The sequence below is a fragment of the Equus przewalskii genome, chromosome 20 (assembly GCF_037783145.1).
Source record: "Equus przewalskii isolate Varuska chromosome 20, EquPr2, whole genome shotgun sequence".
NCBI classification, from domain to species: domain Eukaryota; kingdom Metazoa; phylum Chordata; class Mammalia; order Perissodactyla; family Equidae; genus Equus; species Equus przewalskii.
In genome coordinates, this window is record NC_091850.1 from 8,826,875 (window position 1) to 8,851,763 (window position 24,889).

A 24,889-nucleotide genomic window follows, 5' to 3' on the forward strand; every position below is an offset into this window, starting at 1 on the left:
ATTTCCTTTCAGAGCTTCCTCCCACAAGTGCCTTCCACCTTCGGGCTGTCCTCCTGCTACCTGGAGTTCCTCCACACCCCCTCCACCACACACACACACACACACAAAGACTCATCATTTCACATCATTGTCAGCCTTTCAAAATGTCTCTGACTGTGTCCTACCCCTCATGGCCCTGGTGGACTCTGAAGGAATAATGGGCATCAATGGTCCGTGTAATAAAAACTGATCCTGGTGTATTAGCTGCTAATACATTGCTTTTGATAGAATAATTTGAAGATAGTGTCTTACCCCAAAGGCAGGCAAGCGGGAAAAGATTTTAAGGCAGCCAGGTCCTTTCTGTGCTGCTCCATCATCCCAATCATAGCTGCCTATTTTCACCTATGCATAACACTGGCCCTGGTGGCTCATATGCAGATTTAAAAAACACCCTATCATAAATCTGCTGGTGAATTGTACATTTGATGAGTGGGACAATTAGCCAGTACAGTAGCATTCCAAGCCATGGAGTATTCTTATTTTCAGAAGTACAAAATATGTGCCTAATGGCTTAGTTCCAAAAATATGCAAACTTCATATATAGATGACATTTTATGTAACTTAAAGAAATGACTACCATATTAACATATCTTAAGAGACAGTATATTTTGTTTATTATTTTATAGCTAGACAGAAGGAGATAAAGCAATGTATTAAGTGCTTCTGTAAAAAGGCAAGTGAGAATAGAGATTAAAATGCCTAATTCATAACATTTCCTTGGATGCCATCTCCTTAACGCCTCTGTAACCAATGGAGGTTCAAGAAACTGTGGAACCATTTCTCCTTTCCTAAATGTTATGGGAAGGAACTGAATCGATGCCATCAGAAATGCAATCCCCTAAACAAAAATTAATTGATGCTAAAGTTGCATTATAAATTTTCTGGTTAAAAAATTCACACATATACTGGCTGATTATCCTTTAATATCTTGGAAAGTTGAAGTATAGAGAAAGAAAGGAACTAGTTAAAGAGCAGTCAGAAAGTTAGGATATCTTTTATGTTAGTGTTTCACACTGCCTTAACCAGGTTACACTGGCCTCAGGACTTGTACAGTTCATTTCTCCCATTTTAGAGCTCTAAGCTATATTTCTGCTACTGATTACCAAAAGTTCATTAAAAGACAAATTGTCAAATGAGTTATAATATGTCTAACGTTATAAGCAGTGGACCGAAATACATTTTTGAGAAGCATTAAGAGCATTTAGATTACTTTCATAACAAATGAGCAAGAGTCAGAGCACGGAGAAGGAAGGAGAAGCCAAGAAAACGGCAATTTAAAAGCTTGAGACTTCTCAGGGATAAATTATAAAGCCCAAGGAAACATTTACATTAAAATGAAATTAGGCCTGTGGACTTCCTCCAGGAACTGGAAGCAACTTAACCTGGAGTTATTTATTTATGCTTCTCCTAAAATGATTCGCTCTTTGTAATCAAAGTTTAGTCTAGGAGAGCTGCCCCTGAGGTGATGCTCATTCAATTCAGTCAAAGAAACTTTGAGTTAGTGACTAAGTTGTGATTATTTTTCTATTGAGCTTAAGTCAAGGACTAACCTGATCATTTTGATTAATTTGAAAGTCTTGGTATTAATAGAAAAACACCCTAAAAATTAACTTTAACAATAGTTCAGCAATTTAGACCTCAAGCAGAATTCAAAAACATTTAAAATAAGCACCAAATTATGAGTCTTTCAATCAACTCTTTAAGGATGAGAATTAGGATTTAATATGTTAATCATATGACTTAAGAAATCCAAACTGGTTAGTCCTAGGGGTACATGAATACAGACATTGCCTAAGTTGCCCCTTGATAATGGAAATGCTCTCTATTGTGGATATTCTGATTTTGCAATTCAAAAAGTGATACACTGAACAACCATCAGAACGGCTAAAATTAAAAAGACTGACAACACCAAATGTTGACGATGATGTGCAGCAACAGAAATTCTCACACATTGTTGGCTGCGGCGGGGGGGGGGGGGGGCGGGGGGAGGCGGGTGGTGGTGGTTTAAGGGTACAATTCCTTTGAAAACAGTTCTGGAAGTTTCTTACAAAACTAAACATACACCTAACCTATGACCCAGCAATTCCAGTTCTAGGTATTTACCCAAGATAAATGAAAACATATTCACAAAAAGATCTCTGTAAGAGTGTTCAGAGTAGTTTTATTTAGAGTAACCCAAAACTGGAAGCAGGCCAGGAGTCTGTCAAGAGGAAGGCGGATAAAGAAACTAGTATATTCCTACAATACAATAATACTCAACAATTAAGAGGAGTAAACTTCTGGTACACAAAACACCATGGATGAATCTCAAAAACATGATGCTGAGTGAGAAAATCCTTACACAGAAGAGTACCTGTTTAGAACAGATAAAACTAATCAATAGTGACAAATTATTAGAACAGGTGGAGAGGGAATTGACTGGCAAGGGCCATGAGGGAAGGATACGTTCTGGGGTGAGGGTAATACTCTATATCTAGAGGGTTGAGTTACATGGGTGTATACATTTGGTAAAACTTATTGAATGGTACACTTAAGATTTGTGCATTGATTATAGGCAAATTTTACTTTAAAAAAAAAAGAACCATAAGCAAACATGGAACCCTAGTAAATGATACGTGTACTGAACTGTTTAGGGGTAAAATTTACTACTGTCTGCAACTTCAGAAAAATAAGATGGGTTGCTGGTTGGAGAGAGGGATGGACAGATAGGTAGATACGTGGTAAAGCAACCATAATAAAATGATAACTATAGAATCTAAGTGATGAGTATTTCCTTATTGCCCAAGCATTTACATTTCCCCAAATAATTACATGACATAAATTGAACAAAACAACTGAGCAGATTTATGACTAGTAAGGTCAAGTTCAGAAGTTAACACACTGGGGATTTTAGTTACAAAATGCCTTGGCCCGCATCTGTCTGCTCTTTGCCCCATTTTGCCAAGTTTGGTGTTCTGTGAAGCTGCTAATGGCTTTTTAAAAACCCTCAAAATGTGTGTTGTTTTGAAAGTCTGTCCCTAATGGTGATGGTTTATATACTTAGTTGAAGGCAGCAAGACATAATAAAAAAAGTGAGTTCTGGACTCAGAAAACTTAGCTCTAAATAGAGACTTTGCTGAGAATTGTGATCTCAGAAAAACCACTTTAATTTCCCCGGGACTCAGTTTCCTCAGCTGTGAAACAGGGATAACGCCTATTCACGATGACGGAAGGATCTCAAGGTTGTTGCAAGGATCAAATGAGATTATGCGGGGAAAACAAGCAAAAACTGTGAAGGATTGTTAGAAGTTGGCTGCAATCAATCTTAAGACATCAACGTTGCGCTTACTTAGCCTTATGCTTGCATATAGCCTGTAGTTTTAAAAATTATCTGCTAATGTGGTACATATATACAATGGGATACTACTCAGCCACACAAAAACTGTGAAATTGTCCCATTTGCAACCACATGGATGAACCTTGAGGGCATCATGTTAAGCAAAATAAGCCAGACAGAGAAAGACAAACACCATATGATTTCACTCATATGTGAAATATCAACAAACTTATGGACAAAGAGAATAAATTAGTGGTTACCAGGGGAAGGGCGGTGGGGGCTGGGCACAAGGGGTGAAGGGGCACACTTATATGGTGTATGACAAACAATAATGTACAACTGAAATCTCACTATGTTATAAGCTATTTTGACCACAATAAAACATTTTTTTTTAATTTAAAAAAATTATCTGCTATTCTATACATTCTTTATTTTCTTACAGCTCCCAAATATGGCCTTTGGGTAAATAAACATGCCATTAGTCTGAGAAAAGAAGGTGTGACCCTGTTAACAACCACTCAGCATTTCACAGACTTTAGTGATGACAGATAAACACTTGGGGTTTGTCAGCTAGCAGAGATGGAAACCAGAACTCCTGTGGCAGCAAATATATCCCAGTTTCTCTTTTCACAATTAATTCCGTTGTTGGCTATTAAGCCAAATGGCAAGGAAAGATTCAGGAAGCCAAATGAGATGAGGGAAGGGGATGATATCCACTGCTTTATTTTTCAGAGCAAATAGTTAGGGAGGAAAGGAATTAAATGACTTACCCAAGGATCACGATCTTCAGAATATCTCTTCAAATAACCCTAGTGGTTTCCTTTCAGACGAATTCCATTTACAAGGATATACCCTAATTCTGAGCCAAATTCAGTGGTAGCTTCAGAGTCCAGCCTACATATGGTGTCTGTGAAGGAGACTTCCCAAGGTGGCCCCATGAGTTTACAGAATCAATAGATAGCCAGAGGACACGGAGGGCACAAATGTGTGTTTGTGTTTGTATATGTGTGTGTGCGTCTGTTTGTGTGCCTGTGTGATCAAGATACTATTTTAGGTTTCAAATTCTTAAAGGTAATTACAGGGTCTATCCAAGCTCAAAAATACAGAACATATGCCAGGTACCTACTAAATGACTACACTTTTTTATACCAAAATAAGCACTGCAATAAAAACAGAAGCCCAGTTAATCAGAAGAAACAGAAACAAGATACTTTTCAAGGTACCTACAGATAGAATAGTTGAGTTTCTCTATCGTCTCCATTTTTTTCGTCATCTTCCTCCAGTGAGTTTTTCTGAAACTTGTGTTTTAGGTGGAAACCTCCTGTATTTTCTTCACAGAGACTCACAGCAAGTTTGGTTCCCCCAGGAGCCTCTGATGAAGTAATTGCAATAATTCCCCTCACTTCACAGTGTGTCATTTGGTGGGAACATATGGCTCAGTGACTTCCTCACCACTGAACACGAGTCGGAATCAAACTCTGCCCTGGAGCTGCTCCGGTTGAGTCAAAAATGAAACTTGACTTTAACAGCAGAGTGAAACCTGAAGTTTCAACTGGATTAGCAACTGGATTAGCTTTTGGTGGTGACTTTGGGTACCTTTATGCAAAGCAATGGGGCTCAGAGGGGGAGCACTTTTTATGATTTAAAGCCATATTCTGGTCTTCATCTCCCTGTTACTTTCAGTTTGCTCTCTGGCAGCAACTTTGACATTTCCCCATGACCCAGTTGGGAGAGTTGACAAATAATGGGTAGCACTACCAAGCACCTTATTTATATTTTTCCATTTAAAGAGTAAAAATTGTATTTTAACAGATTTAAACACTTAAAAATCAATAGCCATCAGTTTGCTAACATTAAGTTACTTACGACGAAGTAAGATTAAAAATACTACTATTGAATTGAAAATCGTCTTTTATTTATCTTGAAATTAAGATAAGATAATGCCTGGTTAAGGCATTACTGGTGAGAGTTGGGACTAGGTGGTGACTTTTGTGGCGAATCTGAAGGGGCTCTCTGGGCATTTCTCAGGGCATTAGAGGTTGAAGTTGTTAATGGGCTGCACATCATGACTTCTTTTTCTTGATTCTTGAAACTCATGCTTATTGACCAGGAGAAAACTAACCCTTACAAGGCAATATTTCTTCATTCTCCCAAATAAAATATCTTTCTTATTCTATCCTGGCCTCTTTCCCCCCTCCCTCCTTTCTCCTCCCATCCTTTTTTTGGCTTGAGAGTCTCTTCGTGTTTCCATTTTTCCCTCTGATTCTCTCAATGTTTTTCTCTTTATGGTCTTTTCTTGGGAGTTCTACGGGGTCTGCAAACAGCTCTTTCGGTCCTGGTCTACCAGTTGCTGTGACTCTTATAGCAGAGAGAGGCCTGCGGCTGATGGAGTCTGAGTCTTAGATTCTTGAATCTCTGCTGGGATGACAATCAGCACCATGGGTTATATGGCTAGAACGCAGCCCTTTCCCAGTGACCACAGTTAGGATCAGTTTATTTTAAAAGATATATATATATATGTGTGTGTGTATATATTTATATTTAAATTAAATAAGCATATATCTGTTTCTGTTTAGTCTGGAGAATATTTTTTTGCATTGAAAATCAAGATTTTTCAACCTCTGATGCTTACTATTTGTACTTGATACCAAGGATCTTCATAGGTCAATTATCATTCAACTTTCATGTGTTACAAGGGAAAGAATTCAACTCATTAATTTTCATCATATTCAAAGTCTAGGTCATTAATTACAGCACGTAGTTATTTCCTGCTCTTATCACTTGGATTTTAGGGCTCAATATATTAAACTGTTGGTTTATCTAAATGGTATTTAGCCCTTCATTCTTAATTATGTTACTAAGTTAGGTGATGCTGTATTTCTCTTTAACTAAAGCTATAGCCTTCACACTACTGCTGAAACAATGACACGGCTTTCAAACAACCTGAGATAACCGTGCTGACCAAATTTAACTAAATTAATCCAAAAGAGAGTTTTTGATAAAAAGAGAAATTCTTGCATCTCATTGAACTGTAACAGCACAAAATGTTGATCAACACTTTAATAATTAATTATGACATATCTGTTGTATAGTTATAGAGTAACTAGTCGTCAAATCCATTGTGGCTGCCAAGGCCAATGGCTTCCTCTTACATATGAGAGACTATTTATCTCTAGAGATAGTCCAAGGGATGACAAAGGACCATGAGAGTCCAAAGTATGGCCCACACAGGCTTGAAATTCTATTTTTTAGACTGACAAAGATATTAAACCAGAAAGGCTCTTTGGGGTGGTTTAGAAATAGGGTAGGAAGATGTCATCTATTTATCATATTAATAACAATAGCAAATACATGTAGCTTCTACTCTCCTGCAGAGCTTCAGCACTGCCGATTTAGCTCTCTGGTTCATTCTTTAGTTTATGTGAAGGATTTAGAGAAGAGTTAGAACTTTTTAAGCATTTTGCAGTCTACTTTTTCAACTTCAGACTCCTACCCAACACTAGAGGTTCTTTAAGTGTTATATCTAATAGGATTCTGCGGTGTTAGAAATTCTTTCTTTCCATTGGCACACAATGATAATTTGTATTTTTTGCATAACTCTCAAAAGATAACACTTCATGCCAATATGGAAATGTGCATTTCTAGACAGATGTAAGAGCTATTTTCTACAAAAAGGCAAAAGCTTTATGTAAACAGAAGAGGCGAGTATCAATTTATGGAAAAGATCATATTCCACCATGAGGTTTTTCACTGGATTATAAATTCCTTGAGGCAGAAAGTTTATCTTATTTATCTTTATAACCTCCAACATTTAATAGATTGTCTGGTACATAGTAGGTTCTCAATTAAACAGTTACCCCAAGCTGGCGTAAAAAAATAGTGCCTATATGATGTGAGGAGCCAGAGGGCTGGGGTTACAGTGCTGGTTCTGCCTTCATCTGCTCTATGTCACCATTAGAGATCGTTTTCTTAAGAGTTTCTTTTCTTGCAGCCCTCTTTTTTTCTTTAAACTATTATATAAAAGTAATATTACCATATTAACAGAAATGCATGCAGATAAGTAAAAAGAGGAAAAGATGACATACTAAGACCAGAAGTATCTATTATTAACATTTTTGTATATTTCCTTCCAGATTAATATCCTCAAGAGCAGGAAGTTTTATCCGTTGTTTCTGTTTGCCAAGCACCTAGCATATTGCCTGGCTCACTGAAGGCTCTCAATCCGTGTTTCTTGAAACGAATCAAACTGAACATTCAAGGCTCACCATGTATGTGAGTCCATGTGATACACGCAGACTCCTCAAAGAGGCAAGGCTGGTAATTTCAGAGTCAAGAGAAGGAAAGCAACGGTGGTCTGTCTTCAGGAGGAAGAGCCCACCTTACTGCAGTAGTTCACGTTTTCTCAGAGAAGGAAAAAAATAGGCCACTTTCCAGCCTCTACATGAAGCATAAGCGGTCTGGAGTCAGAGTTCTGGGTTTATATCTTGATTTCATTACTTTTAACTGCGTGATCTTGGGCAAATTTCTTAACCTCTCAGAGCCTCAAATATTGAATGAAGATAGTAAGACCTACTTCACAGCATTATTGAAAAGATTTAAGTGAAATAATATATGGTCATAACAAGCACAAATGACGGGGAAGTGTTGCAAGGAGGCAATTCTGCACATTATGTGTAGACATCCTTACATCTCTATTATAGGCTTTCTTCCAACCTAATTATTAATTCGAATAATATTTATTAATTTCTTGCTATTCACAAAGGATGAATTTTGGAAATACAAAAGGAAAGTTTTCCTTTTTCTGGAGTCCTTTTTTAAGAGTTCATGGAAACTCTCATTATTATCCCATAGTGTTTTTATTTGATGATAACATACTGTAAAGACTCCTCTAAGACAAATTAATTTTTCTGAAGAGTGATAGAAAATTTTCAGCCTTTTATTCCTTCCTTGATGTGGTATCATTTTCCTGCCATCGAGTTTTCAACTAAATGGCTCCACCATGGAGATGTACATACAATTTTTTCTTTCATTCTTAATGATGAAGTATAATGTACCATTAGGTGAAACAGAATGAAAAGACTGCTCCTCTGCCAAAAGTTAGCTCAAGAACAGAAATAGCTCTTCAGGCAGACAGACACATAGGCAGGAGGAGACGGTGATTAACAAATGTTTAGTCCATCTCTCCAATAGAAGCATTACTTTTGATTTTCAAAATGGCATAAATTATGTAAGATCATAACCCTTAGCTAGGAAAAAAAAGGCTCACGAACTTCACCGACAAAGGACTTGAGGGCAGAAATATGCTCTATTATTTCCTGGCATTCGATTCAGCATTAACAAAATACAATGCAACTAATGTTTACTGGCAGTTTACTATGTGCCAGATACCACTCTAAGCACTTACATCTCATTTAATTCTCACAATGAGTCTATGACGTAGTTACTAGCCTTATCCTCAGTTTACAGACTGAAGGAAATGAGGCTTAGGAGAGGTTATGAAACTTGCTCAAGTCACACAAATAGTAGACGGAGTGATAAGACTCAAACCTATATTTATGCTTTTAACTGCTATGTAATATTATCAGAACTGAGTGCTCAGGAACTGAACTATATTGATATCTTTATTCATTCATCCCGTGCACAGTTACTGAAAGCATACTTTCTGCAAAATATTGTGCTAGGAGCGAACTAATTTTACTCTACTTTTTCTTTGTTGAACCCCTAAATTATCATGGCTTAAAAGTCAGCCCTACTCTTGGTTCCTCCATTTATAGAAAGCACACAATACTTTCTGCCCAGCTCAGGGAAATGCATAACACAAAGGGAGTGTAAGTGTGTAACACAGGAGGCATGTCAGCTAGTGCAAGCTGGCGTATGTGGGGGAGCGGGGAAAACTGCCAATGAGAACAGGGTATACCCTCACCCCACAGGGATCCCTCCATCTAAGCAGAGCAATAAGAATGGGAAAAGGGCATGGTAATGATTGAGTATAAAATCCTGTTTCTAGCTGTCTGTGCCCTTTTCTGCATGCACAAAAATGAATGCACTGAGGGGGAAGTGGGAAGGTGACATTGATGCTGTTCATGGGTCATCATTATTCTCTCTTCTGCCAAAGGGTCTAGGATGCAATGCAGAGGTCTCTTTTTACCACTTTACTGGGAATGTGAGAGTTCTCTGCACAAGGTAAGAAACAAACACTGTAAATTATTTCCAAAGCATTTTAGAAGTGAGCAGTGAGATAAATATATTAATGTAAATATTAGACATTGTTGGCGGCTAATGGCTCAGTTGGATTTAAGAGTTTTTAAATGTTATACTTAGACAAGTAGTCTTCAAACTTCGTATGTCATGCATCTCTATCCATAAAAAAATCAGGGGGCTGGTCTGGTGGTGCAGCGGTTAAGTTCGCACGTTCCGCTTCTTGGCGGCCCAGGGTTTGCTGGTTCGGATCCTTGGTGTAGACATGGCACCGCTTGTCAGGCCATACTGTGGTAGGCATCCCACATATAAAGTAGAGGAAGATGGGCACAGATGTTAGCTCAGAGCCAGTCTTCTTCAGCAAAAAGAGGAGGATTGGCAGTAGTTAGCTAAGGGCTAATCTTCCTCAAAAAAAAAAAAATCAAACATGTGCTTTTAATATGCAATGTGTTTGTTGACAAATTATACATATATAATGACACTAACATATTTGATATATTAAAAATGTACAAAAAGATATGAGAAAAGGAGACTATAAAATATAAAGTTATAATTTTTTTCAGATCACCTTGCACACATCACTTTGAAGCCCATGGGCTCAGATGGGAGGTTCTCAAACTTTAACGTGCATTAAAATCAGCTGAAAGGCTTGTTAAACCACAATGAATGCTGGGCTCAATCCCTAGAGTTTCTAGTTCAGTGGGTCTGGGCTGGGGCCTGATCGTTTGATTTCTAATAAGCTCCCAGCTGATCCAGGAACTGCACTTTGAGAAGCAATGGGTTAGCCTATTACAGCCATACCCCTTAGGGAAGGCATCTAGCATCCAAAGGAAAGAAGCAATAATGTTGGTATGCCGGCGGTGAGGCTTATATTTAAAGCAGCCTCCAAATCATGACACACGGCCACAGAGCTAATTCCATTAAGCGAAAGAGTAACTTCAGTAAACATCCAAGCACATTCCAGGCACTTGAGGAGAAAAATGTTTTCAGATGACATTCAGCATACACATTAGGGAAAATGTACTAAGTAGATCCAAACCCACACCTTAGCTCAAAGTTAAGCAGATGGAAGACCATGGGAGGCTCTAGGACCACAGTGATATGGCATCCTGCATGACAAGCATCCCCAAGAAGCCAAGCATTGCTTGGCAGATTCTTCTGAAAGGCCTCCTGGAGGGTGTGCATTCAAGTTGCAAATCCCATTTGGTTTGCACTCCAGGTTTTACTGGGCAAGGTTTTACCCTAATTTTAAAAACATCTTGTTTTAAAAGTTTTTCTTCATTTTGGCCTTCTTTCATTTCCTGTCCTTGAACTCACATTGCAACACTCTTAATATGAACTGACATCTTATTGCAAATCAAAGGAAATGCAACACCTACTTTACAAATTAGTATAAGAGCTAACAAAGGGCCACAAATGGTGAGACAACTGGAAAGTGACACTGTTCCAGGCAAGGGCAAGAACGATAAACTCAGAGGCTCTCTGCGCCCTGCTCTGAACAAATCATTCACTGGGATGCTAGTTTGGAAGCAAGTGGGAAGGACAGAGAATGAACATTCCGGCTCACACTACTGAAATTCCAGAGATCCGCAACAGATACCCAACATGCCTACAGCTGACAAAAATCACTTGAAAGATGTGAGGCGGCAGCATCAACTGGGGCCCACAGCCTCAGCGAAAATGTATAAAGACAACTCCTGTCTGATTTTGTTAAAGGTAAAAATCCTGGTTATGCTCTCTGGACCTGCTGCAAAGATTGCTTGTACCAAGGGTGGGAAACATCATCCAGCAGCATGTAACAGGGAAATTGGAAAAGTTGATCCAGGCAGGAAATGAAAAATTAATAGAAAGAAGCCTGGTTGACAAGACAGAGGGAAAGGACCAATGGGTGTGTGTGGGAACTTAACTACATTTCACTAGTGGAAGGTTACACATGCCGGCTGCTGATGCTGCAGTGAAACTTAGAATAGAGCCCATTCCTTCCCAAGGATTTAAGGGGCAGGAATTAATTTATATTTGATTTTTACACTACCATTTCTCTCTGTCTTGTTTCTGCTTTTGTTTTTTTAAACAGTAGAGTTCAACTTTTTAGAGAATGTCATTCCTTTTCCAAGTTGACTACTTAGACTAGTGTGTGCTTAAGTTACATTTGCAAATATGAACACATGATATCTCCGAGTGATATACACAAATTCATTTCCCTCTACCATGAGTTACGAAAGGCAGTTTCCATTGCAATTTAAACATGTCATCTAATTAAAGATACAAATCTTGAAATGTTTTTCTTCTCTCAGCACTCTATCCTAGCTTTTACACACACACACACTCTCACACACAGATTTTTTTTTAGGTCAAGCACACAGTGTTCTACCAGAAAGGAATAATGTCAAGTAAAAATAATAGCAGGCATAAAGAAAAATAATCACTCAGTCTACATGGAGCCAAGAGGAAGACTTAGAAAACAGAGTAAGAAGTTGTAGGGCAATTTTCCCAAACATCAAGCAATATTATACTTGTTGGCTCTTTGAAAATAAGATAACAGTATTACGACAACATTAAATCATTTTCCGATGAAAAGTAAATTACCCCCAAATCCCACATCTTAATGTATCTATGTTAACTTTTGTGACAAATTTTCCAAATTTTGACCATCTGGATATTTATTTTTACTCAGTTAAAATTATTGTAGGCCAATTTTGTGTTTTTTTTTAACATCACTTTATGATAAACATTTTCCCATTTTAAATAATTTCAACATGGTAATAGGGGGAAAAACAGGAAACTCACTGAAGAGGAAATATGAAAGGATAATAATTACAGGAAAAAAATACTCAGCTTCATTAGTAATCAAGGATATGCAAATTTAAATCAGTAAGATACATCATTTCATATCCATTAGATCAGAAAAATAAAAGTCTGAAAATACCAAGTGCTTAAGAGGAGCTAGAGCAAGGCACCAATGGAAAGGTCAATTGATACAATCATTGGAGAACAATTTGAAGTATCAAGTACAATGGAAATTGTGCATATGCAACCACCCATCAATTCTACTCCTATGTCTGTTGTCTAGAGCAGCCCTGTTCAATAGAACTTCCTGTGATGATGGAGATAGTCCTCTGTGCTCAGCAGTATGATAGCCACAAGCTTCATGTGGCTATTGAGCACTTGACATAGGCTAACACGCCTGAGGAACTGAAGTTTTTGTTTTAATTATATAAATTTAAATGTCTATGTCTCTAGCAATATATAAGTGTACCAATTTTACCATAGAATTACCAGAATTGGATGTAATCATTCTTTGACATTTTGCTAATTTACAGTGTGTAAACTTCTATATATTGTTTACCCTGTGGTTTTTCAACTATTAATATAGTTGAATATTTTCCCTCATGTTTGCTTATTCCAATTACGTGTCCATACGCTTTGTCCAGTTTCAGCTGAGGTCTTTGCTATAAACCCCATGCAATATTTTTCCTTTTTTTCTGGCAGTAGTTCCTACCAACTGTAAATACTCCTTAGTTCCTCTCTAATTTGTATCCCCTAGAAGTTCAGTATAATTTTTCCCCGTTGTATTTTTTAGTAAGCATTAAAATGTTTCTGCATTTTTACTTACAGTTTCTTGTTTGAAGGTTAAAACAACTTTAGTTAAGACTAACAGTTTCAACTACATAAAAACTAAGCTACTATTAAAACAAAAGAAAGATGCAAACACTGGATTGCATTGAGTAAAACAGACAAATATGTTTGTATGAAATATGAAGAGCTCATTCAGTTCATAAGGAAAAAATCAGCTGAAAGGTGTAGCAAAGTTTATTGCTCATTTCCTGAGCCTCTCCAGGGAAGCCATTGGATCAGTCCATGCTGCCTACCATCTCAATTTTGTTCTCTCTTCATTTGTGACTCTGGAGATTTCTCTTACTTTTTTGTGAGCTCAGTTACACCTTTAAAAGGGTGTTTGTCACATTTTATCCAACTTATCCAGTCTTGTATGTTTTAGAGTTATCTAACCCAGTGTATTACCAGAAATAGAAGACACAAGTTATCTCACCCACTCTTACACAGACTCTCTGATGTAGATATTATTAACATTTTAAAGATGAAGAAAGTGAGGCTGGGTTACTTTCTCAGGGGTCACAGAACTGTTAAGCCTGAGATTGGAACACTGCCTCCAAAGTCCGGGCTCTTTCTACTAGATGTTGGATGCAGGCATGCTGCCATTTTGAAAAAGAGAAAGGAAGGAAGGAAGGAAAGAAGGCAGGCTAGCCAGCCTACAGATTTAAGTAATACTAGGTCACCTGTAAGATTAACTGGAAAGCTCCAAAAAGAAAAGATGAATAGGACAAAAAACAAGAACCCCAGAAATTCCTTCATATAAGAACTAGCACTAAATTTTTATAGGTTGAAAGTGTGAATCTGACATTGATTCTTCCACAGAAGCCATCATTAAGGGAGAAAAAAAAGGTAAATCCTGATAATTTGTTTTCCTTTGGCCAAGGCAAGCCTAGGAAATAAAATTATCCTGATTTCAGATTATCTGAGCATTTACAACTGAATCATGATCATGTTACTTCAAAACAGAATCAAAAGCATACAAATAAACAAAACAGTCAACAGACACCATGGAAAGAAAAAAAGCAACAGCTAAAAGTCCAGAAAACCCTCAACTTAAATTCAGACCCAGGTGTTAGGAGTTGACGTAGAGCACAAAGAAGAAATGATTCCAGATTATGTTGAATCAGGTCAAATAAATGCTTCACGTGTAGAAGAAATTAAAAATGAAGATAGGTTAGGTATATTGAGTCAATTATATTTTGAAGCTTTTGTTTTGCAAAAGCAAAGAAAAATTCTGCTTTGTTAAGAAAATAATGCAAAAGAGAAAAACACAAAAGAAAAAGGAAAAAATCCTGGAATAGAGTAATATACATTCTACTTGAAAGGCTAAATAATTTTTTTAAATGTCAGGAGTGACGTCAGCATCATAGTGGAGTGAGCTCTTCCTTAGTCTCTCTCCCCCATGAATGAAAAGGATATTCATAAACCAACAGAGGAAATTCATACAACACAAAAGATGTCTGAAAGACCCATGCAGCCACACATCTGAAGGTGGAGGTGCTGAACCCCCAGGAAGAAATGGAAGGAGGTAAGGGGATCTCCTCTACTTCCCCCAGTGGCAGTGACTCAGGGTGCAGTACCCCCACAGCTCTGAGAAAAGAGGAGGGGGAGCTCCCTGCAGGAACACCTTCATTCCTCGAATTCCCTTGCAGCCCATGGGAAAGCCCCACACAGAGGTGGCTAAGCTATTACAGGGGTGTCTTCATCAAGCCAGCACCCCAGGGGAGCAGATAGTGAGGGCAGAGCAAGAACATCCTCAAGATTGCACACATGAAAGAAAGCACCCCTCTCCCTACCTGGTACTCCAGCTCAGCTGGTCAGCAAGAGTGTCCAAACATACATTAGAAAAGCAGCAGCTGTGAGTGAGCTAGCCTGCAATCACAGACGGGCCCCATCAGCATAGATTCTAAAGGACAGGCACAGATGCCAGGGATTGCAGCAGGCTCAGAATACACATCTCCCCACCCCCCAAGTGGTAGTAGGTGGAAGCTGCAACCAGATACTATCACTATGTGAAGGCACAAATCCATGCCATCAAATAGCATGAAGAACTATATTAATACACCAGATCAGAAGGAAAATGAAAAGGACCCAGAAGTCAACCCTGAAGGCACAGAAATTTACAATCTAAATGACAGAGAATTCAAAATAGCTATCATAAAAAAACTCAGCAAGTTACAAGAAAGTACAAATAGACAGTTCAATGAAATTGGGAACAAAATTAATGAACAGAGGGAATTCTTCACAAAAGAGATTGCAACTATAAAGAAAAACCAATCAGAAATGTAGGAGATGAAGAATACAATGATGAGTTAAAGAAAAATCTGGAGTCCCTGAATAACAGAGCTGATATAAGGGAGGGCAGAATTAGCAGTGTGGAGGGCAGAAATATAGAAATGCTTCAGATAGATGAGAAGAGAGAACTAAGATTAAAAAGAAGTGAAGAAATTCTCTGAGAAATATCTGACTCAATTAGGAAATGCAAGATAAGGATTATAGGTATGCCAGGGGAGAAGAGAGGGAGAATAGATCAGAAAGCTTGTTCAAAGAAATAATAGCTGAGAACTTCCAAAACCTGGGGAAGGAGCTGGGAATACAAGTAAAAGAAGCTAATATAACTCCCAACTATATCAATGTTAAAAGACTTTCTCCAAGGCATATAGTAGAAAAACTGGCAAAAATCAATGAGAAAAAAAAATATATTAAGGGCAGCAAGGCAGAAGATAATAACTTACAAAGGGACCCCTATCAGGCTTTCAAGAGATTTCTCAGTAAAAAACTTACAGCCTAGGAGAGAGTGGAATGATATATTCAAAATTCTGAAGGACAAAAATTTTCAGCCAAGAATACTCTATACTGCAAAAATATCCTTCACATATGATGGAGAAATAAAAACTTGCACAGATAAACAAAAGCTGAGGCAGTTCATTGCCACAAGACAACCCCCCCTCCAACAAGAAATGATCAAAATGCTCTTATACCTTGAAAATAAAAAGAAAGGAAAGTTGTACAAAGCTTTGAGCAAGGAGATAAATAGGCAGACAAAATCAAATCAGAAAATTGCAGCTCTCTATCAGAACGGGTTAGCAAACACTTAATTATAACATTAAAGATAAAAGGAAGGAAAACATCAAAAATAAATATAGTCTTGTCATTTTCACCACAAACTCACAAGACAAGATGGAATGAAATGTGACAACAACAACTTAGAAGGGGAAGAGGAAAAGGACGGAATTGGCTTAGACTAAGTAAATAAGAGGCTGTCAGAAACTGGACTATCTTATCTATGAGATTTTTTTATACAAACCTCATGGTAACCACTAAACAAACAATCAGAAAAGAGACACAAATGATAAATAATGAGAAAACCATCATAAAGAACCACCAAACTGAATTGGTAGCCCAAAATACATGGGACGAGGAACAAAGGAAATGCAGGAGAACTGGAAAATGAGTGATAAAATGGCAGCATTAGGCCCCCACATTTCAATAATCACTCTAAATGTAAATGGATTGAATTCTCCAGTCAAAAGACAGAGTGTAGCAGGATGGATTAAAAAACAAGACCCAACAATATTCTGCCACCAGGAAACACATCTCAGCTCTAAAGACAAACACAGGTTCAGAGTGAAGGCATGGAAGATGATACTCCAAGCTAACAGCAAACAAAAGAAAGCAGGTGTTGCCATACTTATATCAGACAAAGTAGACTACAAGATAAAAAGGTAAGGAGAGACAAAGGGGGCAGTATATAATGATAAAAGGGACACTCCACCAAGAAGACACAACATGTATGTCTACGCACCCAACACAGGAGCACCAAAGTACATAAAGCAACTATTAACAAACCTAAAAGGAGATATTCGCAACAACACAATAATAGTGGGGGACCTCAACACTCCACTCACATCAATGGATAGATCATCCAGACAGAAAGTCCACAAGGAAACAGTGGGATTAAATGAAAATCTAGACCAGATGGACTTAATTGATATATTTGGAATACTCCATCCAAGAACAGCAGAATACACATTCTTCTCAAGTGCGCATGGGACATTCTCAAGGATAGAGACCGTATGTAGGGAAACAAGGCACGCCTCAATAAATTTAAGAAGACTGAAATAATAACAAGCATCTTTTCTGACCACAATGCTATGAAACTAGAAGTTAACTACAAGAAAAATGCCAAGAAAGGGACAAAGATGTGGAGACGATACATGCTACTGAACAACCAATGGATCATTGAAGAAATTAAAGGAGAAATCGAAAAATATCTGGAGACAAATGAAAATGAAAACATACCATACCAACTCATATGGGACGCAGCAAAAGTGGTACTAAGAGGGAAATTCATCACAATACAGGCTCACCCCAACAAACAAGAAAAATCCCAAATAAGCAATCTCAAATTACACCTAACAGAATTAGAAAAAGAAGAACAAACAAAGCCCAAAGTCAGCAGAAGGAGGGAAATAGTAAGAATCAGAGCAGAAATAAATGAAATTAAAACAAAAAGACAGTAGAAAGGATCAATGAAACAAAAAGCTGGATCTTTGAGGAGATAAAACTGACAACCCCCTAGCAAGACTTACAAAGAAAAAAAGAGAGAAAGCCCAAATAAATAAAATTAGAAATGATAGGGGAGAAATTACAATGAATAATACAGAAATAGAAAAGATTGTAAGAGAATACTATGAAAAGCTATATGCCACCAAATGGGGCAATCTAGAAGAAACGGATAAATTTTTAGACTCTTACAACCTCCCAAAGCTGAATGAAAGAAATAGAGAATCTGAATAGACCAATCACAAGTAAAGAGATTGAAACACTAATCAAAAACCTCCCAAAAAATAAAAGTCCAGACCAGATGGCTTCCCTGGAGATTTCTACCAAATATTCAAAGAAGATTTAATACCTATCCTTCTCAAACTATTCCAAAAAATTGAAGAAGATTGAACACTTCATAACACATTTTATGAGGCCACCATCACCCTGATCCCAAAGCCAGACAAGGAAAACACAAAGAAGGAAAATTACAGGCCAATATCACTGATGAACATAGACGCAAAAATCCTCAACAAAATATTGGCAAACTGAACACAGCAAACTGAATGCATTAAAAAGATCACACACCATGATCAAGTGGGATTTCTACCAGGGACACAGGTATGGTTCAACATCCACAAACCAATCAATGTGATACACCACATTAACAAAATGAGGAATAAAACCCACATGGTCATCTCAATAAACACAGAGAAAGCATTTGTCAAGATCCAACATCCATTTATGATGAAAACTCTCAGTAAAACGGATATAGAAGGAAACTACCTCAAGACAATAAAGGCCATATATGAAAAACACACAGCCAATATCATACTCAATGGGGAAAAAACTCAAAGCCATCTCTTTGAGAACAGAAACAAGACTAGGGTGCCCGCTGTCACCAGTTTTATTCAACATAGTACTGGAGGTTTTGGTTAGAGCAATTAGGCAAGAAAGAGAAATAAAAGGAATCCAAATAGAAAATGAAGTGAAACTCTTGCTGTTTCCAGACAACATGATTTTACACATAGCAAACCCTAAAGAATTCATTGGAAAACTATTAGAAATAATCAACAACTACAGCAAAGTTGCAAGGTACAAAATCAACTTACATCAATCGGTTGCATTTCTATACTCTAATAACAAACTAACAGAAAGTGAACTCAAGAATACAATCCCATTTACAATCACAACAAAAAGAATAAAATATCTAGGAATAAATTTAACCAAGGAGGTGAAAGATATACACAATGAAAACTATAAGATATTATTGAAAGAAATCGATGATGACATAAAGAAATGGAAAGATATTCCATGTACATGGATTGGAAGAATAAATATAGTTAAAATGTCCATGCTAGCCAAAGCAATCTACAGATTCAATGCAATCCCAATCAGAATCCCAATGACATTCTTCACAGAAATAGAACAAAGACTCCTAAAATTCACATGGGCCAAGAAAAGACCCTGAATAACTAAAGCAATCCTGAGAAAAAAAGAACAAAGCTGGAGGCATCACAATCCCTGATTTCAAAATATACTACAAAGCTACAGTAATCAAAACAGGATGGTACTGGCACAAAAACAGGCACACAAATCAACAGAACAGAACTGAAACTCCAGAAATAAAACCACACACGTACGGACAGCTAATCTTCAACAAAGAAGCTAAGAACATACAATGGAGAAAGGAAAGTGTCTTCAATAAACAGTGTTGGTAAAACTGAACAGCCACATGTAAAAGAATGAAAGTAGACCACTATCTTTCGCCACACACAAACATTAACTCAAAATGGATCAAAGACTTGAAGGTAAGACCTGAAACTACAAAACTCCTAGAATAAAATACAGGCAGTACACTCTTTGACATCAGTCTTAGAAGGATCTTTTCGAATACCATGTCTATCAGACAAGGGAACGAAAGAAAAAGTAAACAAATGGGACTTCATCAGACTAAAGAGCTTCTGCAAGGCAAAGGAAACCAGGAACAAAATGAAAAGACAACCCATCAAGTGGGAGAAAATATTTGCAAACCATATATCTGGGTTAATCTCCAAAATATATAAAGAACTCACACAACTCAACAACAAAAAACCAAAGAACCCAATCAGAAAATGGGCAGAGGATATAAACAGACATTTTTCCAAGGAAGGTATACAGATGGCCAATAGGCACATGAAAAGATGTTCAACATCACTAATCATCAGGGAAATGCAAATCAAAACTACACTAAGATATCACCTTACACCTGTTAGAATGGCTATAAACACCAAGAAAAAAAATAACAAGTGTTGGAGAGGATGTGGAGAAAAGGGAACCCTCATACATTACTGGTGGGAATGAAAACTGGTACAGCCACTATGGAAAACAGTTCAGAGATTTCTCAAAAAATTAAAAATAGAAATAGCATATGACCCAGCTATCCTACTACTGGGTATTTATCCAAAGAACTTGAAATCAACAATTCAAAGAGATTTATGCACTCTTATGTTCATTGCAGCATTATTCACAATAGCCAAGATGTGGAAGCAACTCAAATGCCCATCAACTATAGACTGAATAAATAAGATGTGGTGTATATATATATATAATGGCATACTGCTCAGCGATAAAGAAGACAAAATCGTCCCATTCGCAACAACATGGATGGACCTTGAGGGTATTATGTTAAGTGAAATAAGCCAGACAGAGAAAGACAAACACTTTATGATTTGACTCATATGTGGAAGATAAACAAACACATGGACAAAGAGAACAGTTTAGTGGGTGACCAGAGGGGAAGGGGACTAGGGGCTGGGCATAAGGGTTAAAGGGGCACATTTATATGCTGACTGACAAATAATAATGTACAACTGAAATATCACAATGTTATAAACTATTGTGACCTCAATAAGATTTTTAAAAATGTCAGAAGTAGCTAATATAGTCTAGAAACTGGATAAATTTTGGAAAGACAATCAGAAAATAACACTTTGGAAGAAATAATCAGAATTGGTAGAAGAAAAGGGAAGAAAAAAAAGACAATTTTCCTAATATGTACATTTTAAAATATGGGGGTAAACTTCTCTAGACTATTTCCATTAGACCACATTATCAACATTTTGGAATCATCAAAAGCATATTTTACTGAGTGTGAAGGTAATTTGCTTTAAGATATACCTTGAAAACAAAAATGAATTCCCTACATAAGAAATGAAGAGAGATTTTAATTTTTCAAAAGTATTTGAAAAAGGTGCAGATCTAGATTCTGATTAATGAGCATAGGTCAAGGCTGCAAGACATCAAACATAGAGATGGTAAACTAACCTGAAACTGTTTGGGGTATACTGGTAAACCTAATATGAGGATGTCAGGTTAACAAATACATATATTTTTTAAACCTGTATGTGAACCAGATGATACCTAATCAGAACAATTGAAATATTTTCTTAAAATTTGAAAAGTGAAAGTTTTTAGATTAACTCTAAAGGATAGTGCCAGCCCTGGTGGTCTAGTGGTTAAGATTCGGTGCTCTCACCACCATGGCTCAGGCTGCTTTGCAGTCAGGGAACCACGCCACCTGTCTGTCAGTTGTCACACTGTGCTGGCTGTATGCTGCTGCGATACTAAAAGCTATGACACTGGTGTTTTGAATACCAGCAGGGTCACCCATGGTGGACAGGTTTCAGCAGAGCTTCCAGATCGGACAGACTAGGAAAAAGGACCTGGTCACTCACTTCCCAAAAAACTGGCCATGGAAACCCTGTGAACAGCAGTGGAGCATGGTCTGAGATAGCGCAGGAAGGTGAGAGGATGGCGCAAAAAGACCAGGCAGGGTTCTGCTCTGCTGCACACAGGGTCGCTGGGAGTCAGAATCGACTCAACGGCACTAACAACAAATAAAGAATAGTATACTAATATGTAATGAACTAATTAATTTAACATCAATAACTGCTTAAAACATAATGAAAGGAAAGAAATGCAATATTTCAACAAAGAGCAGCAAAAACATATGGCATCATGCTGATTTAAAAAGGAAGATCAGAAGCTGCAGGGAAAAATCCCTTTAGTCTTATTAGCCGAGTGCTGATCTGAAATACCTTTTCTGAATACTTGTCTAAAAATGAATTGAAGCACATTCTATGGTTCTGATATAGGCTGACTCCCATAAAAATCCTTAAGACACAGTGAGGTTCTGTAGAGAGTAACCTTTGTCTATTTTAATACTGTGTTGGCAGATGGGGGCACATTCTTGAATGACGGTGACACATAAATGGAAAGCCCAATACAGAGACTAGGTGGTAATGACTGAGGTTTCAATGAAATAAAATATCAGTTCAGTGAGCATTCAGTGTGGGAAATTGCTGTTATGACTTTATTCTGGTTTAATGGCTTTAGAAAAATAATATTTTAATAGGTTTAGACCACTTCATTTTTAATATATTTAAAAGTGCATTTGTTTTACAAAGTGAGGAATGTTCTTTGTTATTGACTGAATGGTTACGTCTCCTCAAAATTTATATGTTGAAGCCCTAACCCCCAAGGAGATGTGATCTGGAGATGTGGCCTTTGGGAGATAATTACGGTTAGATAGATCATGAGTGCAGGCCCTGCTCTGAGGAGACTAGTACCCTTATAAGAAGAGTCTCCAGAGAGCTTGTTCTGTCTCCCTCTCTCTCTGCCATGAAAGAACCCAGTGAGAAGGGAGCCACATGCAAGCCAGGTAGAGGGTTCTCACCAGAACCCAACTGTGCTAGCACCCTGATCTTGACTTCCGCCTCCAGAACTGCGAGAAACTTAGTTTCTGTTGTTTCCGCATCCTGCTTATGGTACCCTGTTATGGCAGCCTGAGCAGACTAAGACATTCTATTAAAAAGGGAAGGCTGTATTCTTCAAAAATGCCAATGTCATAAAAGACAAAAAAAAGTCTGAAGAAATATCCCAGATTAATGGAAGCTAAAAAAACATGACAACTAAACAACTAAATGCAATACCTGACCTAGAGTGGAGCCTACACTGGAAGGAGGGAAAAATGCTATAAAGGACAGCGTTCAGTCAGCTGACAAAAACGGAATATGGATGGCAGATTCGATGATTATGATTTCAGTGCACTGTACTGTGGTTACATAAGAGAACATTCCTATTCTTAGGAAATATTCACTGAAATATTCAGGCATAAAGGGCCATGATGTATGCAACTTACTCGCAAATGATTCAGAAAACAAGCATATATATATAATGATATACACTTATAAAATCATAAAGCAAATAGGGTAAAATATTTACAATAAGTGAATAAAATATTCACAGTAAGTATGCAGGTATTCTTTGCCCTACCTTTATTTCTGCAACCTTTTTGTAAGTCTGAAATTACGTCTAAAGAAAAAAATTCATAAAAATTCTTTCATTTTGAAATCCACTTAAAAAAGCAATATTTAGGTTCTATTCAAGCTGATGTTCAGTAAACAGTACAGTCATACCGGTTTCATGAGTCAATCCCCGAAAAGAAAAAATCAGTAAAAACTGGCTCTGTTAGCGTGCTGTCCTCCACTGATAACTGCTTCAAAAACAACTCCTGAGGGTCGATGGAACAAGTCAGGAGGCCCGGGCCCCCCTTCACCACGACTCCCCTGTGGCAGAAGGAAAGGAGCCGGTTCACCACTATGACCTTCTCTTTGTTTAATTATAAAACTAAGACATAAGACTTATTTCGAATGCCTTCATAGCGTTTTGTGGAGATAGTATGTAGAAGAGTACTTCGTATCTCCCAGGATAGATTTAAATCAGACACAAATATAGCAGGAGCTACAATTAGGTTGGTTCTGAACACTTTTCTGTGTGGCAAAGGGAAGCAGAAAACAAACTCTTCTCAAAAGACCAGCAAAGCTGCCTAAGAGATCACTCTCTTTTAAGGGTAACATTGTTTCCTTAATAAGGAATTAATAGATGCTTATCATAGAATCTTTGGAAAATAACCTTAGAAAGAGGAAGACAAAAAAGGCACCCATAATTCCATGCAGTCATTATTTACTTTCATTCTATTTTTCCGATGTTTTCTTAAGTGAATATATAATACACAAAATTCACAAGTTTAGGAAGAATGGGATATATCATAGTGTTTTGTAACCTGCTTTTAGAATAATGCTCCATTGTGAACACTTTTCCTGGTTAGTAAACCCAAAGAATTCCATTTTAAGGAAAACATCCACAAATCTTTGCAAAATGCGTGATTATTTCCTCAGGATAAATCATTACAATTGGAATTTCCAAATCAAAGGTGGGAATATTTTTTTGCAGCTTTATTGAGGTATAATTGACAAGAATTGTATATATTTAAGGTGTACAATGTGAAGTTTTGATACACGTATACATTTGTGAAATGATTACCACAATCAAGCTAATTAACACAACCATCACCTCACACAGTTACCTTTTTGTACATGTGTGTGGTGGGAACCCTTAAGACCTACTCTCTTAGCAAATTTCAAATACACAATACAATACTTTTAACTATAGTCACCATGCTGTATGTTAGACCTTCAGAACTTATTCACCTTGCATAACTACAGCTTTGTACCCTTTGACCAGCATCATCCCATTTCCCTCACTCTCCAGCCTCAGGTAACTACCATTCTATACTCTCCTTTTCTGACTTCGACTGTTTTGGATTCCACATATAAGTGAGATCGTGCTGTATTTGTCTTTTGGTGGCTGGCTTATTTTACTTAGCATAACGTCTTCCAGGTTATCCATGTTGTTGCAAATGGCAAAATTTCCTTCGTTTCAAATGCTGAATAATATCCCATTTTATATACAGATCTTCCTCAGTTTATGACGGGGTTGTGTTCTGATAAATCCATCAAAAGTTGAAAATGTCATATGTCAAAAATGTATTCAATACACCTAACCTATGGAACATCATAGCTTACCCGAACCTACCTGAAATGTGCTTAGAACACTTACATTAGCCCACAGTTGGGCAAAATCATCTAACAGAAAGCCTATTTTATAATGAAGTGTTGCATGTCTCATGTAAGTTATTAAATACTGCATTGAAAGGGAGAAACAGAGTGGTTGTGTGGGTACAGAATGGTTGTCAGTGTATTGGTTGTTCAGCCTCTTGATTGTGTGGCTGACTGGGAGCTGTGGCTCTCTGACACTGCCCGGCCTCACAGGAGAGTGTCCTACTGCATTCGTGAG

At 37.5% G+C, this 24,889-nt stretch overlaps 1 protein-coding gene across 2 annotated transcripts in view; it reads right to left on the reverse strand.

Moving 5' to 3' along the window:
- The window catches only part of RGS7BP (regulator of G protein signaling 7 binding protein), a 105,023-nt gene that overhangs the window by 38,831 nt on the left and 41,303 nt on the right, over positions 1-24,889 (reverse strand). Inside the window, exon 1 of one of the 2 annotated variants that reach the window (XM_070587459.1) lies at positions 4,583-4,926. The exons of the other annotated variant lie outside the window; for it this stretch is intronic. Within the exon in view, the coding sequence (XP_070443560.1) occupies positions 4,583-4,773 (191 nt within the window). The 5' untranslated portion in view covers positions 4,774-4,926. Of the gene's footprint in view, positions 1-4,582; positions 4,927-24,889 lie in introns of those variants that run through there. 2 annotated transcript variants of the gene reach the window in all.